General features: G+C 64.7%; 1 protein-coding gene across 4 annotated transcripts; it reads right to left on the bottom strand.

The window, feature by feature from the left end:
- Positions 1–1,002: 1,002 nt before the first annotated feature.
- Positions 1,003–12,322, bottom strand: LIMK1 (LIM domain kinase 1). Of its 4 annotated transcripts, none has more exons than XR_011699531.1 (17): positions 12,133–12,322; positions 9,799–9,895; positions 7,123–7,261; positions 6,636–6,745; positions 6,364–6,555; positions 5,526–5,631; positions 5,263–5,441; positions 5,005–5,188; positions 4,820–4,906; positions 4,468–4,599; positions 4,300–4,359; positions 4,144–4,209; positions 3,901–4,057; positions 3,742–3,797; positions 2,788–2,945; positions 1,540–2,691; positions 1,003–1,069 (listed from the first exon to the last, which is right to left on the bottom strand). XR_011699531.1 is itself a non-coding variant. In XM_071574928.1 (17 exons), the coding sequence occupies exons 1-17, from the start codon at positions 12,188–12,190 to the stop codon at positions 2,538–2,540; spliced, it is 2,028 nt and encodes a 675-aa protein (XP_071431029.1). In that variant the 5' UTR covers positions 12,191–12,322; the 3' UTR covers positions 1,512–2,537. The 4 variants fall into 4 exon arrangements, 3 of the variants coding, with proteins under 3 accessions (XP_071431029.1, XP_071431026.1, XP_071431027.1); XM_071574928.1 differs by lacking the exon at positions 1,003–1,069 and adding an exon at positions 9,151–9,243 and having other exon boundaries at positions 1,512–2,691; XM_071574925.1 differs by lacking the exon at positions 1,003–1,069 and having other exon boundaries at positions 1,512–2,691.
- Between the last annotated feature and the right edge of the window lie 446 nt (positions 12,323–12,768).

The following is a 12,768-nucleotide window of genomic DNA, read 5'->3' as shown; positions in this document are numbered from 1 at the left end:
CACCCTTGTGGGATCCCAGTAACCCCTCCCCAGCTCCACATATCCCTATGGAGCTGAGCACCCTTGTGGGATCCCAGTAACCCCTCCCCAGCTCCACACATCCCTATGGAGCTGAGCACCCTTGTGGGATCCCAGTAACCCCTCCCCAGCTCCACACATCCCTATGGAGCTGAGCACCCTTGTGGGATCCCAGTAACCCCTCCCCAGCTCCACACATCCCTATGGAGCTGAGCACCCTTGTGGGATCCCAGTAACCCTTCCCCAGCTCCACACAACCCTATGGAGCTGAGCATCCTTGTGGGATCCCAGTAACCCCTGCCCAGCTCCACACATCCCTATGGAGCTGAGCACCCTTGTGGGATCCCAGTAACCCCTTCCCAGCTCCACACATCCCTATGGAGCTGGGCAACCTTGTGGGATCCCAGCAACCCCTCCCCAGCTCCACACATCCCTATGGAGCTGAGCACCCTTTTGGGATCCCAGTAACCCCTCCCCAGCTCCACACATCCCTATGGAGCTGAGCATCCTTGTGGGATCCTAGTAACCCCTCCCCAGCTCCACATATCCCTATGGAGCTGTGTGCCCCAGTGGGATCCCAGCAACCCCTCCCCAGCTCCACACATCCCTATGGAGCTGTGTGCCCCAGTGGGATCCCAGCAACCCCTCCCCAGCTCCACACATCCCTATGGAGCTGTGTGCCCCAGTGGGATCCCAGCAACCATGACATTTGCAGAGTGTTTGCCCCTGTTCTTCACCAGGGTACTGGGGGACAGGCAGTCAGGAGCCACCCTGGGGGGACAAAGCCACTGTCACTTCCCCAACCCCTCAGTCCCTCCAGTTGAGCATCCCCAGAGCAATAATCCATGAGATTTCCTGATGGAGATTCCAGCCTGGATCCCAGGACCCCTTTGGGCTCCATCCCCAGCTGCAGCATCTGTGGGGACATCCTTGGGGACATCCCCGCAGTCCCTTCCCGGTCACTCCCCCATGAGCATCCTGGGTTCCAGTTCTTGTCCAGCTTCCAAAGCTCAAGTTACCCTTGAGGACGCAGATCCCCCACCTTGGGGACCTTAATTTGGTTTAGGAAGGTGACAGAGAAGAGCATAGCAGGGTCAGGGGCCACCACTGCATGGGCCACCTTGTTGTCCCCTGGTGCTTGTTTTGCACCAAAGGCAAAGCTGCTCCACAGCACCAACAGTGACATAGCTCTGTCACCTGTGGGGTGACCCACTGGGGCACGGCCAGCAGGCCAGGGTGGGGACACAGGGCTTGGGGAGCCTGGCAGGGACGGCATCAGCTCCTGGGCTGGGGGTGACCCACGACAGGGTGGGGACAGCACGAGGGTGACAGCAGCACTGCCACCACGGGGGTGACCAAGCCGGGGATGCCACCAAGTCCGGATCCACCGCACCCCCTGAGCAGGGGGACCGTCCCATCCCCTCCTGCCTCAGTGTCCCCTCGGGCTCCCAGCCCCCCCGGGGCAGGCGAGCGATTGCCAAGCAGGCCGGGCAGCGAGCGGGGAAGGATTTATTGACTCACGGCTCGGGGTACATCACAGTTTGAGCTCCCTTCCCGCCTCCGGAGAGGGCGTCGCCTTGGACTTCCCGGGCAAAAGTGCGCGGAGAGGCTTCACAGTTTGATCCCTTCGGGAAAGCAGAACCGAGGCAGTGACAAATGGCAAACGCTACGTTGTATGAAAAAATAATACAAACTCTTCTCTTTAAATATCTTACAGAAAAATGAACCTGAATAAAGAGCATGAAAAGCACCGCGTGGCGCAACCCCCGCCCCGCCCCTGCCCTGCCTGAGCCCCATCAGGGCGAGGGGACCGAGATGAGCCGTGGCCCCACATCCCTCCAGAGCACCCTGCGCTGTGCCCGGGGATGAAGGGGCACAGGGTGGCACGGGCAGGGGGGCGTGGGGGCGGCGGGGACCGCTACGTGCCTGTCCCCACGCCACAGGGGTGTCCCCCACAAGGACCCTTCGCTTGGCCGGGGGTGCCGGCAGCCCCCCGAGCCCGGGGTGCCAGCGGGAGCAGCGTGAGTAGCCGGCCGAGGGCGAGGGCATTGCTACGAGGGGCCCTGGGGGGGGGGCTCCGGGGGGCCGTGGACCCCCTCCCAGAGGAGCCAGGGGTCCCTCCTGTGTCGCAGTGCAAGTTCACGGAAAGCCAAGGCACCTGTCCGGGGGAGCCCGCGGGGCTCGGGCGGGGGCAGCCCCCGGTGTGCAAAGGGGAGGTGAGCCAGGGTGGGGTGCACACGGGGACACCCAGGTGGTCCCCGCGGTGCGGCCGGCCGGGCTGGTCCTGGGGGGGCAGAGCTACGGCGTGGGGGGTGCCCAGGGCCATGCGGCCCCAGGGAGAGCCGGCTCCCCGGGGCAGTGCGGGCAGCGGGACGGGCAGCCCGTGAGGAGAAGGGGGGATGCATCCAGGGAGCCCCGGGGGTCCAGCCCCGGGGGTGGGGCAGGGGCAGCCCCGGGAGGTGCTGGCGGCGGGGGCAGCTCCTTGTCCCGCGGCTCCAGAGGGGGCGCAGGCGGGGGGTCTATCGGGGCGGTGCGGGCAGCGCGCCCTCGCCCCGCCGGTGCGTCTCCCCGAAGGTTCTGTCCAGCTGCTCCAGCTGCGAGCTCAGCGGCAGGTGGATCTCCAGGTGCATGCGGAGGGTCTCCAGCCACTGCTCCAGCTTGGCGAAGGACGGCCTGGGCGAGAAGGGGACACACGTGGCAGCTCCATCGGCCCCATCCCCACTGCCCCATCACCCACCCAGGGCACCCCCGGGGTCTCCAGCCACTCACCGCTTCTCGGGGTCCAGGTCACAACAGGTGACAGCGATGGGGAAGAAGCTGGGGGGGCAGGCAGGGGGACAGTAGCGCTCCAGGAAGCCCCTGACGTTGAGGCCAAAGTCGGTGGTGCGGGGCAGGTAGTCGGGGTCAGCGCTCACCCGGCCGATGATCTGGGGGGGACAGGAGAGGGCTCAACCCAAAAGGGGGGACCTCAACTCCAAAGGGAGACCCCCCAGCTCTGAAAGAGGACTCCAAACACAATGAGGACCCAAGGCCAAAGGAGGACCCCAAACACAAGGAGGAATCCAGCCCCGAGGGGGAGACCCCAGCAGGGAGACCCCAAATCCAAGGGAAGGCTCCAAGCCCAAGAGAAGCAACCCAAGCACAATGAGGATCCCAACTCCAAAAGGGGAGATCCCAAACCCTAAAGGGAAGACCTCCAAGCCCCAAGGGTGACCCCAAACACAATCAGGAGACCCGAACAGGGAGACCCCAAGCCCAGGAGAGGGAACCCAAGCACAATGAAGACCCAAACTCCAAGAGGGAAATCTCAATCCTGGATGGGGAGAACCCTATGCATAATGAAGACCCCAATCCTGACGACAATGAGGACCCCAACCCCAAGAACAATGAGGATCCCAACCTCAAGAGGGAGACTCCAGTCCCAATCACAATGAGGACTCCAACTTCCAGATGGAGACCCCAATCCCAGGGGGAAAACCTGAACACAATGAGGACCCCAGAGCCACAGGAAGACCTCATCTCCAAGAGGAGACACCAACTTCAGGGGGAGAGAATCCAAACACACTGAGAATCCCAAGCTCAGGGGAGGAGGCTCCAGTATGAGGGGGGAGATTCCAAACACTCCAACCCCAAAGGGGACACCCCAACCAGGGGGGCAGGTTAACCCAAACACAATGAGGACCTCAGCACCAGTGGGGAGACCCCAGCTCCAAGGGTACTTGCCTCGCACAGGACGATGCCAAAGGAGAAGATGTCCACCTTCTCATCGTAGCTCCTCCCTGTGGGGAGAGACAGGTCAGGCCATGCCACACATCCTGTCCCCGCTCCACCAAGAGTCCCCTGCCTGGGGACAGAGCCCTGGCCATCCACATTGCCCCTCACCATTGATCATCTCGGGGGCCATCCAGTAGGGGTTCCCCACCACCGTGTATCGCTTCTTGCGGTCTGGTTTCTTCAGGTTCTTGAGATGTTCAGGCTGGTTCTTCTCGTCCACCATCAGCCTCGCCAGGCCAAAGTCAGCCACCACCACGCTCTTGTTCTGGGGGGCATGGAGACAGGTAAGCCACGGGGTGGTTGAGAAACCCACCCAGGCCAGGGGAGGGACACCACTGGGGTGGGACTCACCTCCCGCACGAGGCAGTTGTGAGAATTGAGGTCACGGTGGATGATGTTCATGGAGTGGAGGTAGGCCTGGGGGAAAGAAAGGCTGAGAGTGGAGGCACCCCCACCCCGCAGTTCTCCCACCCGCCAGCACCCATCCCAACCTGTGGTGGCACCCACCATGCCAGCAGCGATGTCCTTGGCGAAGCTGACCCGCTGGCTCCAGGGGTAGTGGCTGTCCTGGGGAGCAGGAGAGGGGATTTGCCAAGAAACAGAAGAGGAGAGGGGTCCCTCATCCCCACTGGGGCTGTGGGGTGGTAGAGGCCAACCTCTCCCCACAGTGCTCACCATGCTCTTGATGAGGCCCCTCAAGGTGCCCCCCTTGATGTACTCTGTGATGAAGTTGAGCCTCTTCTCTTTGTACAGCACCCCAATGAACTTGAGCACGTTGGGATGCTCCAGGCAGCGCATCACCTTCACCTGCAGGAGACCCCCCCATGCCCACCGTGTCTGTGACACCCCCAGGCACCCACACCCACCTGGGCAGACCCCCTGCCACAGGCAGGGCTGTACCCACAGTGCCTGGCCACCCCACTCCAGGTGCTGTGCCCAGCACCCATGTCAGGCTGGGGGACAGGATGGGACAGACCCATCCCTTGTGTCCCCCCAAACCAGGGGGTTAAGGGAAGGGGACGCTCACCTCTTTGAGGAAGGTCCTCTGTGTTTCCTCATCGAAGCGGATCAGTTCCTTCATGACCATCACCTCACCCGTTTCCCGATGCGTCACCTGGGAGTGCACGGACTGAGCCACCTCCACCTCCAGGGACATCACCCCCCATCCATCCCAGGGAGCTGAGAGACCCTCACACTCATGCCATGCCCCACCTTGATGGCCTGGCCGAAGCAGCCCTTGCCCAGCACCTCCCCGTGGATCAGGTCGGAGGGGCGGAAGATGCGGTGGGCGCGGGACACGACGCGCAGCGACTCAGAGCGCCCGATGTCCTTGCGCTGAGACGCAGGAGAGCCCACAGAGCCGGAGCCCGGGGACTTGTCCGTGCTGCAGCTCCTCCTGCGGGGTGGGGGGCAGAGGGTGAGCTCCAGGGAGGGACCCCGAGGGCAGTGGGGGGTGAGGGGTGTCCTTACGTGACGGCGCGCTGGCGCATGGCGGCGGGTTCCCCGCAGGGCGCGGGGGCCGGGGAGCGCAGGGGGCTGCAGGGGGCAGGCAGGGGGCTGCCCGATGGCTCCCGGGCAAGAGGCTCGTGGGGGTCGTGCTCAATGGTCAGCTGGAGCAGGCGGCTGGTCTCCTGGATCAGCAGGTCAATCTGTGGGTGGAAAGGGACAGCAGGGTGGTCTTGGAGGCATCCCAGGAAAGGGGGTGGTTGGGGGGCACCCCAGTGGGAGCGTACCTCGTCCAGGGGCACGTGGCCGATGGGAGTGCCGTTGATCTCCAGGATGCGGTCGCCCACGTGGATGGAGTTCTTCATGTCGGGGCTGATGCAGTCTGGGTCCACCCTGTGGGGCCAGCAGGGTCAGACCCCCAAGAGTGTCATGGGGGGAGTGTGCTGGGACACAACTCATGAGGTCAGGACACTGTCACCTGTGGGTATGTGCTGGGACACTGCCCACAGGCCCCTCTCAGCCAATGGAGAGGGGACAGGCTGACACGGCCCCTGCGAATCACCTCTGGGAACACACAGTCACTGTACCCATGAGCCACCCCCCAAGACAGGGATGTGTAGGCAAGATGCTCACAGATCACCCACTGTGGGTTGTGGACACATAGGCATGGTGCCCTTGTTGGATGGGGTCATGCAGTCACAATACCCATGAGTCACCCTCTGGGGTGGGGACACACTGTCATGGTACCCACAAGTCACCCCTGCTAGATGGAGACACACAGGCACATTGCCCCTCCTCCTGGACAGGGACATGCTGGCAACAGTATCTACGAACCACCCCAACCACACAGGGACGTGCCACCCTGGCACCGAGGGGCAATGCCAGCATTTCACCCCCAAGCCACCCTGATGGCCAGGGACACACCAGCACAGCTCCCACAACCCTGTAGTTGGGGACAGGCCACCACAGTCCCCAGAGGCCACCCCTGGCCAATGAGGACACACAAGCCCCATCCCTTCCCCTCCCGCCCTAAAAAGTGTCCCTGGGGTGGATGCCACCAGCAGAAGTGACAGGGGCTGTCCCAGCCCCAGGGAGGGGACAGTGGCAGAGGGGACAGGGACGCACTCTCGGACGCGGACGGTGCGGGGGTGCTCAGTGCCACAGCCCTGGTCGATGGAGACGGAGAAGCCGCGCTTGCCGTCGGAGCAGGCGGGGATGGAGACGAGCGTGACGGTGTGTGGGATGCGGGAAGCTGGGGAGTCCGGCAGGATCTGCTCGATGACCGGCGTCACCACCATCTGGTAATAGCAGTGGCCGCTGTGGGGACAAGAGCAGAGGGGTGGGCAGGGGTGTCAGGGGACATGTCCCCCCACTCTCCCACCCAGGCTGGGACGTACCAGTAGAGCTTGGAGCGCTCCACCAGCGCGTAGGTGTCGCCGTCCCCAATGAACGTGCGGCAGTTGAGGCAGCTGAAGCACTCGGGGTGGTACTTCTGCTCCCCGGCCACCTGCGGGCAGACACCATCAGTGCTGGCACCCCGGGGACTGGGGCACCAAGGGTGGGTGCTGGGGTTTGGATGGTGCTGGGAGCACCCATAGGTGCACTGGGGCCATGAGAAGGGCAGGCAGAGCCATGGGGTGCCACCAGAATGGGAATGACTGGAGGGACATCTCCCACCACCCTGAGCCTCCCCCAGCTCCAATATGGGGGCACAGCCCCTCCATGGTCCCACTAAAGTGCAGAGGACATCCCTGCCACCCCCAGAGCCCAACCTGTGCAGGGGGTCTGCACCCCCTTCCCACATCACACGCTTTCCAGGAGCTCAGCTGAAGGTCAGAGCTCTGTGTCCCCCCAGGGGCCCCCCCAGGACCCCCTGGTGCTCACCATGACCAGCCCCTTGGTGATCTGCTCGGAGCAGCCGTGGCAGAGCTCCCCAAAGCGTGCCCAGTAATCCTTCTTGCAGTACAGCCGCCCATCCTTCTCGTAGTACTGGTGGGACAGGGAGGCCCCACACTCACAGCACCTGTGCCAGGGGACAGGGATCCCCTTGTCACCCTGTCCCCATTGTCACCCTGGGGCACAGCCAGTGCTCAGCCAACCCACAGCCCTCTGGGCAAGCTGCTTCCCCTGTTTCCTACCCCACTGCAGGGCCACTGCATCCATGTGCCACCATCCCCAGGGTGGCAGCAGGGGACTCCAGTGGTGACAGTGCAGGCTGGCACTGTGGGGATGTGTGGGCACACCAGGGTGGGCAGGACAGGAACAGACATGGGGAAGGAAGTGACAGCCCTGCACAGATGTGCTAGCCTGGGCATGGACACATAGAGGGATGTGCCAGACTGGTCACAGACATGCCACTCCGGTGACAGACGTGCCAGCCTGGCACAGGCACACAGAGAGACGTGCCAGCCTGGCACAGACACACAGAAGGAAGTGACAGACTGGTCACGGACAGAGAACATCCCCACCTTGGTCACACACACACAGAAGCGCATGTCCCTCTATCCATGGCTATGGTGACATGCCAGCCTGGTACAGACACACAAAAGGATGTGACAGACTGGGCCCAAGTGTGACAGCCTGGTCACGGACAGAGGGACATCCCACCCTGGTCATGGATCTCTCACCCTGGTCACAGATGTGACAGCTTGGTCAGGTTCAAACAGAGGGACATGTCACCCTGACCACAGACAGAGGGACATCCAGCCTGGTCACAGACACACAGAGGGATGTGCCACCCTGGGCATGGATCTGTCACGCAGCTCACAGAGGGACTTGCTACCCTGGTCACAGACATGCCAGACTGTTCCCAGTCACACAGAGGGACGTGCCCCTTGGTCACAAACCCCCTACCCTGGCACAGACACACCAGCCAGGTCAGCGACATGCCAGCCTTGGGAGCGTAGGGGGTGACAGGGCTGTGCACCCAGGGGTGCAGGGGGGGCAGTCAATTTTGGGGGTGCATAGGCAGGTACAAGGGTGCTGTGTCAGGGGCAGGAGCGGGGCAGGGGTTGCTAGAGGGGATTTGGAGGGGGGTGAATGGGAGGCTGCAAGGGGGATGCAGAGGGGATGCTACAGGGGATTTGTTGGAGGGGGATGGAGAGGGGATGCTATAGGGGATTTGTTGGAGGGGGGATATAGAGGGCATGCTATAGGGGATTTGCTGGAGGGGGATGCAGAGGGGATGCTATAGGGGATCTGCTGGAGGGGGATGCAGAGGGGATGCTATAGGGGATTTGCTGGAGGGGGATGCACAGGGGATGCTATAGGGGATCTGCTGGAGGGGGATGCAGAGGGGATGCTATAGGGGATCTGCTGGAGTGGGATGCAGAGGGGATGCTATAGGGGATCTGCTGGAGGGGGGATGCAGAGGGGATGCTATAGGGGATTTGCTGGAGGGGTGCAGGGGCTGCTGCAGGACATGCCGCAGGGGTGTTGGGGGGTGCTCGGGGACTGTCGCAGTCCTCTCCCCGCCCCCCTGCCCCCCTCTCCCAGTCGTGGGCGGGCGCCGCGCGCAGGTGGAATACCAACCAGCGGTGACGTCACGGCGCGGAGTTTCCCCACCCCATGACGTCACCGCGCGAGGACTCCCCCGCCCGATGGCGCAGCACGAAACCTCCCCTGGGCTGGGGTCGAGGGGCGGGGATGCGGAGGGGGAGAAGGAGGAGACGGAGGAAGAAGAGCCGGGGGAGGAGGAGGGGAAGGCTCTCCAGTCAGCCCAGCGCTGCCGGAAGCCGCTTGCCCGGGGTGGGGGGGCCGGATCCAGCTGCGGCCCCGCAGTGGCCTCTCCGGGGCTGATGGCCCAGGGAAAGGGGCCCGAGCCTGGCCGGGGATGGAGGGGCAGTGCCCCCCCGGGGGTGCCTGGGGTGCAGAGCACGTCCTGACCCCACTCCCATCCCCGCTCCCACTCACTTGGCTCCGGCGCTCAGGACGCGGCTCTTCCTCAGCACGGCCGCCAGCATCCTCCACGGGACAGCGGGGACACCCCGGGGACACCCTGGGCTCCTCCAGCCCCACCGGGAACCCCGTCAGTTCCCGGCCACCCCCTGCGACCCCCGACCCGGGACCTCGCTCGTTCTCCTCCTCGGGGCTCCCAGCGCTGGAGCTGCCGGGAGGGCTCGAGTGAAAGAGGAAACAGGGAGGGAGGGGGGCGGGTGACATCAGCCACACTCACCCTGTCACCGGGCAGGAGGGGACAGCGCGGGGTACAGCGGGGGACAGGCAGCAGAGCCCTCTGCCAGGCCCAGCATCACCCGGGGCACCCACCACGGGTGCCAGGATGCACCGTGACACCGTGACAGCACCGCGCACGTCTGTGCCACAGCCGAGCCAGGGGGTCCACTGTCACTGTCACTGTTCCTGCAGAGCATCCCGGTGTCCCTGATGCCACCCCAGCGTCCCTAAGGCCATCCTTTCTGGTGTCCATGACACCATCCAGCCCGATGTCCCTGATGCCGTCCCAGCGCTCCCAGCGCCATCCATCCCGGTGTCCCCAGCGCCACCCCGACGGTCCCTCTGCCATCCATCCCGGTGTCCCCGCTGTCACCCGGCGGGTCCCACCTGAAGCAGTCCGAGTGCCAGTCTGCCTTCAGCGCCTGCAGGTACTGCCCATCGTAGATGCCCTGCCCGCAGCTCGCACACACCGGCAGGTCGGTCCCTGCGTGGAGGGGGGGACACAAGGGGACAGGGCTGTCACCCCGCCTGGTGTCCCCATCCGCCCGCAGCAGGACTCAGGATTAGATCCCTCTGCCCCGGGCGATGAATTCCATCCCCCACCCATCGATCCTGGAACGGGTCAAGGTCGTGGCACCGATGTCCCCAGGGCTGGGGACAGGGCACTGCGGGATGGGGGGCACATGCTGAGGTACAGGAGGGGTGGTGGGGTGTAGGAGGGTGGCAGAGGGTGAGGGGTGGGTGCAGGGAGGGGTACAGGGGGTAGGATGGGTGCACAGAGTGCAGTGAGGGTGAAGGGGTGCAGGATGGGTGCAGGAAGGGATACAGGGAGGATGGAGGGGGGTGCAGGATGTACTGAGGGATACAGGAGGGGACACAGAGGGGATCAGGATGGGTGCTGGGGGATGAATGGGGCACAGGATGGGTGCTGGGGGATGAATGGGACACAGAGTGGTGCAGGATGGGTGCTGGGGGATGAATGGGGCACAGGAGGGGTGCTGGGGGATGAATGGGCACAGAGGGGAGCAGGATGGGTGCTGGGGGATGAATGGGGCACAGAGTGGTGCAGGATTGGTGCTGGGGGGTGCAGGGTGCATGGGAGATGAATGGAGAGGTGCAGGATGGGTGCTGGATGGGAGACTGCAGGATGGATAAGGGGTGCAGGGGCACACAGAGGGTCCATGGGGGATGTGGAGGTGCAGGGAGGGACACAGAGGGGTGCAGGGTGACTGCAGAGGTCCTGAGGGTGCAAGTTCTTGGGGGATGTGGGGAGAGATGAGGGGTCTGGGGGATGCAGAGTGCAAGGAAAACACGGCAGGGATGTAGGGGAACAGGGAGGGATGCAGGGGGTTTTTGGGGTGCAGGAGGGATGCAGGATGTTTGTGGGGTGCAGGAGGGATGCAGGGGGACAGGGAGGGATGCAGGATGTTTGTGGGGTGCAGGAGGGATGCAGGGGGACAGGGAGGGATGCAGGATGTTTGTGGGGTGCAGGAGGGATGCAGGGGGACAGGGAGGGATGCAGGGGGTTTGTGGGGTGCAGGAGGGATGCAGGGGGACAGGGAGGGATGCAGGATGTTTGTGGGGTGCAGGAGGGATGCAGGGGGACAGGGAGGGATGCAGGATGTTTGTGGGGTGCAGGAGGGATGCAGGGGGACAGGGAGGGATGCAGGGGGTTTGTGGGGTGCAGGAGGGATGCAGGGGGACAGGGAGGGATGCAGGGGGTTTGTGGGGTGCAGGAGGGATGCAGGGGGACAGGGAGGGATGCAGGGGGTTTGTGGGGTGCAGGAGGGATGCAGGATGTTTGTGGGGTGCAGGAGGGATGCGGGGGGACAGGGAGGGATGCAGGGGGTTTGTGGGGTGCAGGAGGGATGCAGGGTGGAGGCGATGTGGCAGTGCAGGGTTTGAGGGTGCAGTGGGGGCACAAGGGTGCGCAGGGGGAGGTGTGGGGATTTAGGGGGTGCAGGAGGGAGATGTGGGGGTGCAGGAGGGTGGGATGCATGCTGGAGGAGGGTGCACAGGGGGAAATTGCTGGACAAGGAGTGCAGGGGGAGATTTGGGGGTGCAGGAGGGATGCAGGGGGTGATGGGGGCTGGATGGGGAGTGCAGGGGGACGATACCAGGTGAACGGGGGCACAAGGGGACATTTCGGGGTGCAGAGAGGATGCAGGCTGTAAGAGGGACGCAGAGGGTGATGGGGGCTGGATGAGGGGTGCGGGGGTGATTTGTGGGTGCAGACGGGATGCAGGGGACAGGTGAGGGTGCAGAGGGGATGTGGGGAGAGCAGAATGGGGGTTTCAGAGCACGATGGAGGGATGTGGGGGGGATGCAGACTGGATGGTGGGTGCAGAGGTGATCTGGGGGTGCATGGGGATGCAGCCTAGAAGAGGGGTGCCGTGGGGATGCAGGGGGTGATGTGGGCTGGGTGGTGAGCACGGGGGGAGATACACGGGGTGCTGGGGGACATCTGGGGGGATGCAGAGGCCGGCTGGGGAATGCAGGGGGGATGTAAGGGCGCAGGATGGAGGTTGCGGAGGAGGCTGGAGGGGTGCGGGGGCAGGGATGCGGGCGCGCGGAGGGGATGCAGGGGGGATGCGGGGAAGATGCGGGGGGCCTGCAGGCTGGCTGGTGGGCGCGGACCAGCCCCCGTGGGGGGGTCTCGGGCCCGAGCGGCGGCGGAAGCGCTGAGTCAGGCCGGGGGGTGGGCTCGGGGGGGTCACGCACCTTCGTCCTCTCCCATAGGCTCGTCCCTCCAGGTGCAGCACAGCAGCATCAACCTCATGCAGCCGCGCTAGCCGGCGCCGCGCCGGGCCCTGCCCCTGCCCTCTCCCTACGCTTGTCCCCTGACCCTGTCCGTGTCCCTGTCCCTGTCCCCGCCCGGTCGGGCCCCCCCGGCCCTGCTGCGGCTCCGGCGGGCGGGACCGCGGCGGGAGCTCCGCGCCGGCGCGGCCGCCAGGGGGCGGGGCCAACGGGACGAGGGCGGGGCCATGGGCGCCTGATGGGCGGAGTCACGTGGTGGGTGTGGTCGGGGGGCGTGGTTATCATGGAGGGGCGTGGTCCGGGACGTGGGACCTGCAGCGCGGTGGGACCGGCACGGTGGACACGGGGGTGTCCCACCCATCCCTGGCCCTCGGGAGTGTCCCTATGTGCCGTGGTGTCCCCATCTACCCCGGGCCAGCCCCTTGGAAAGGGTACAGGTGTCCCCCCACCTAGCCCTGGCCATGACAAGTGTCCTCAATTACCCCGGGCCACCCCTCTTGGACAGGGTACAGGTGTCCCCACACACAGCCCTGGCCATCACAAGTGTCCCCAGTTACCCCGGGCCAGCCCCCTGGGCAGAGCACAGTTGTCCCCCCATCC

Source organism: Pithys albifrons, chromosome 21, assembly GCF_047495875.1.
Source record: "Pithys albifrons albifrons isolate INPA30051 chromosome 21, PitAlb_v1, whole genome shotgun sequence".
NCBI lineage: Eukaryota > Metazoa > Chordata > Aves > Passeriformes > Thamnophilidae > Pithys > Pithys albifrons.
The sequence above is the reverse complement of the archived record's forward strand: the minus strand, read 5'-3'. Positions and strand labels throughout refer to the sequence as shown.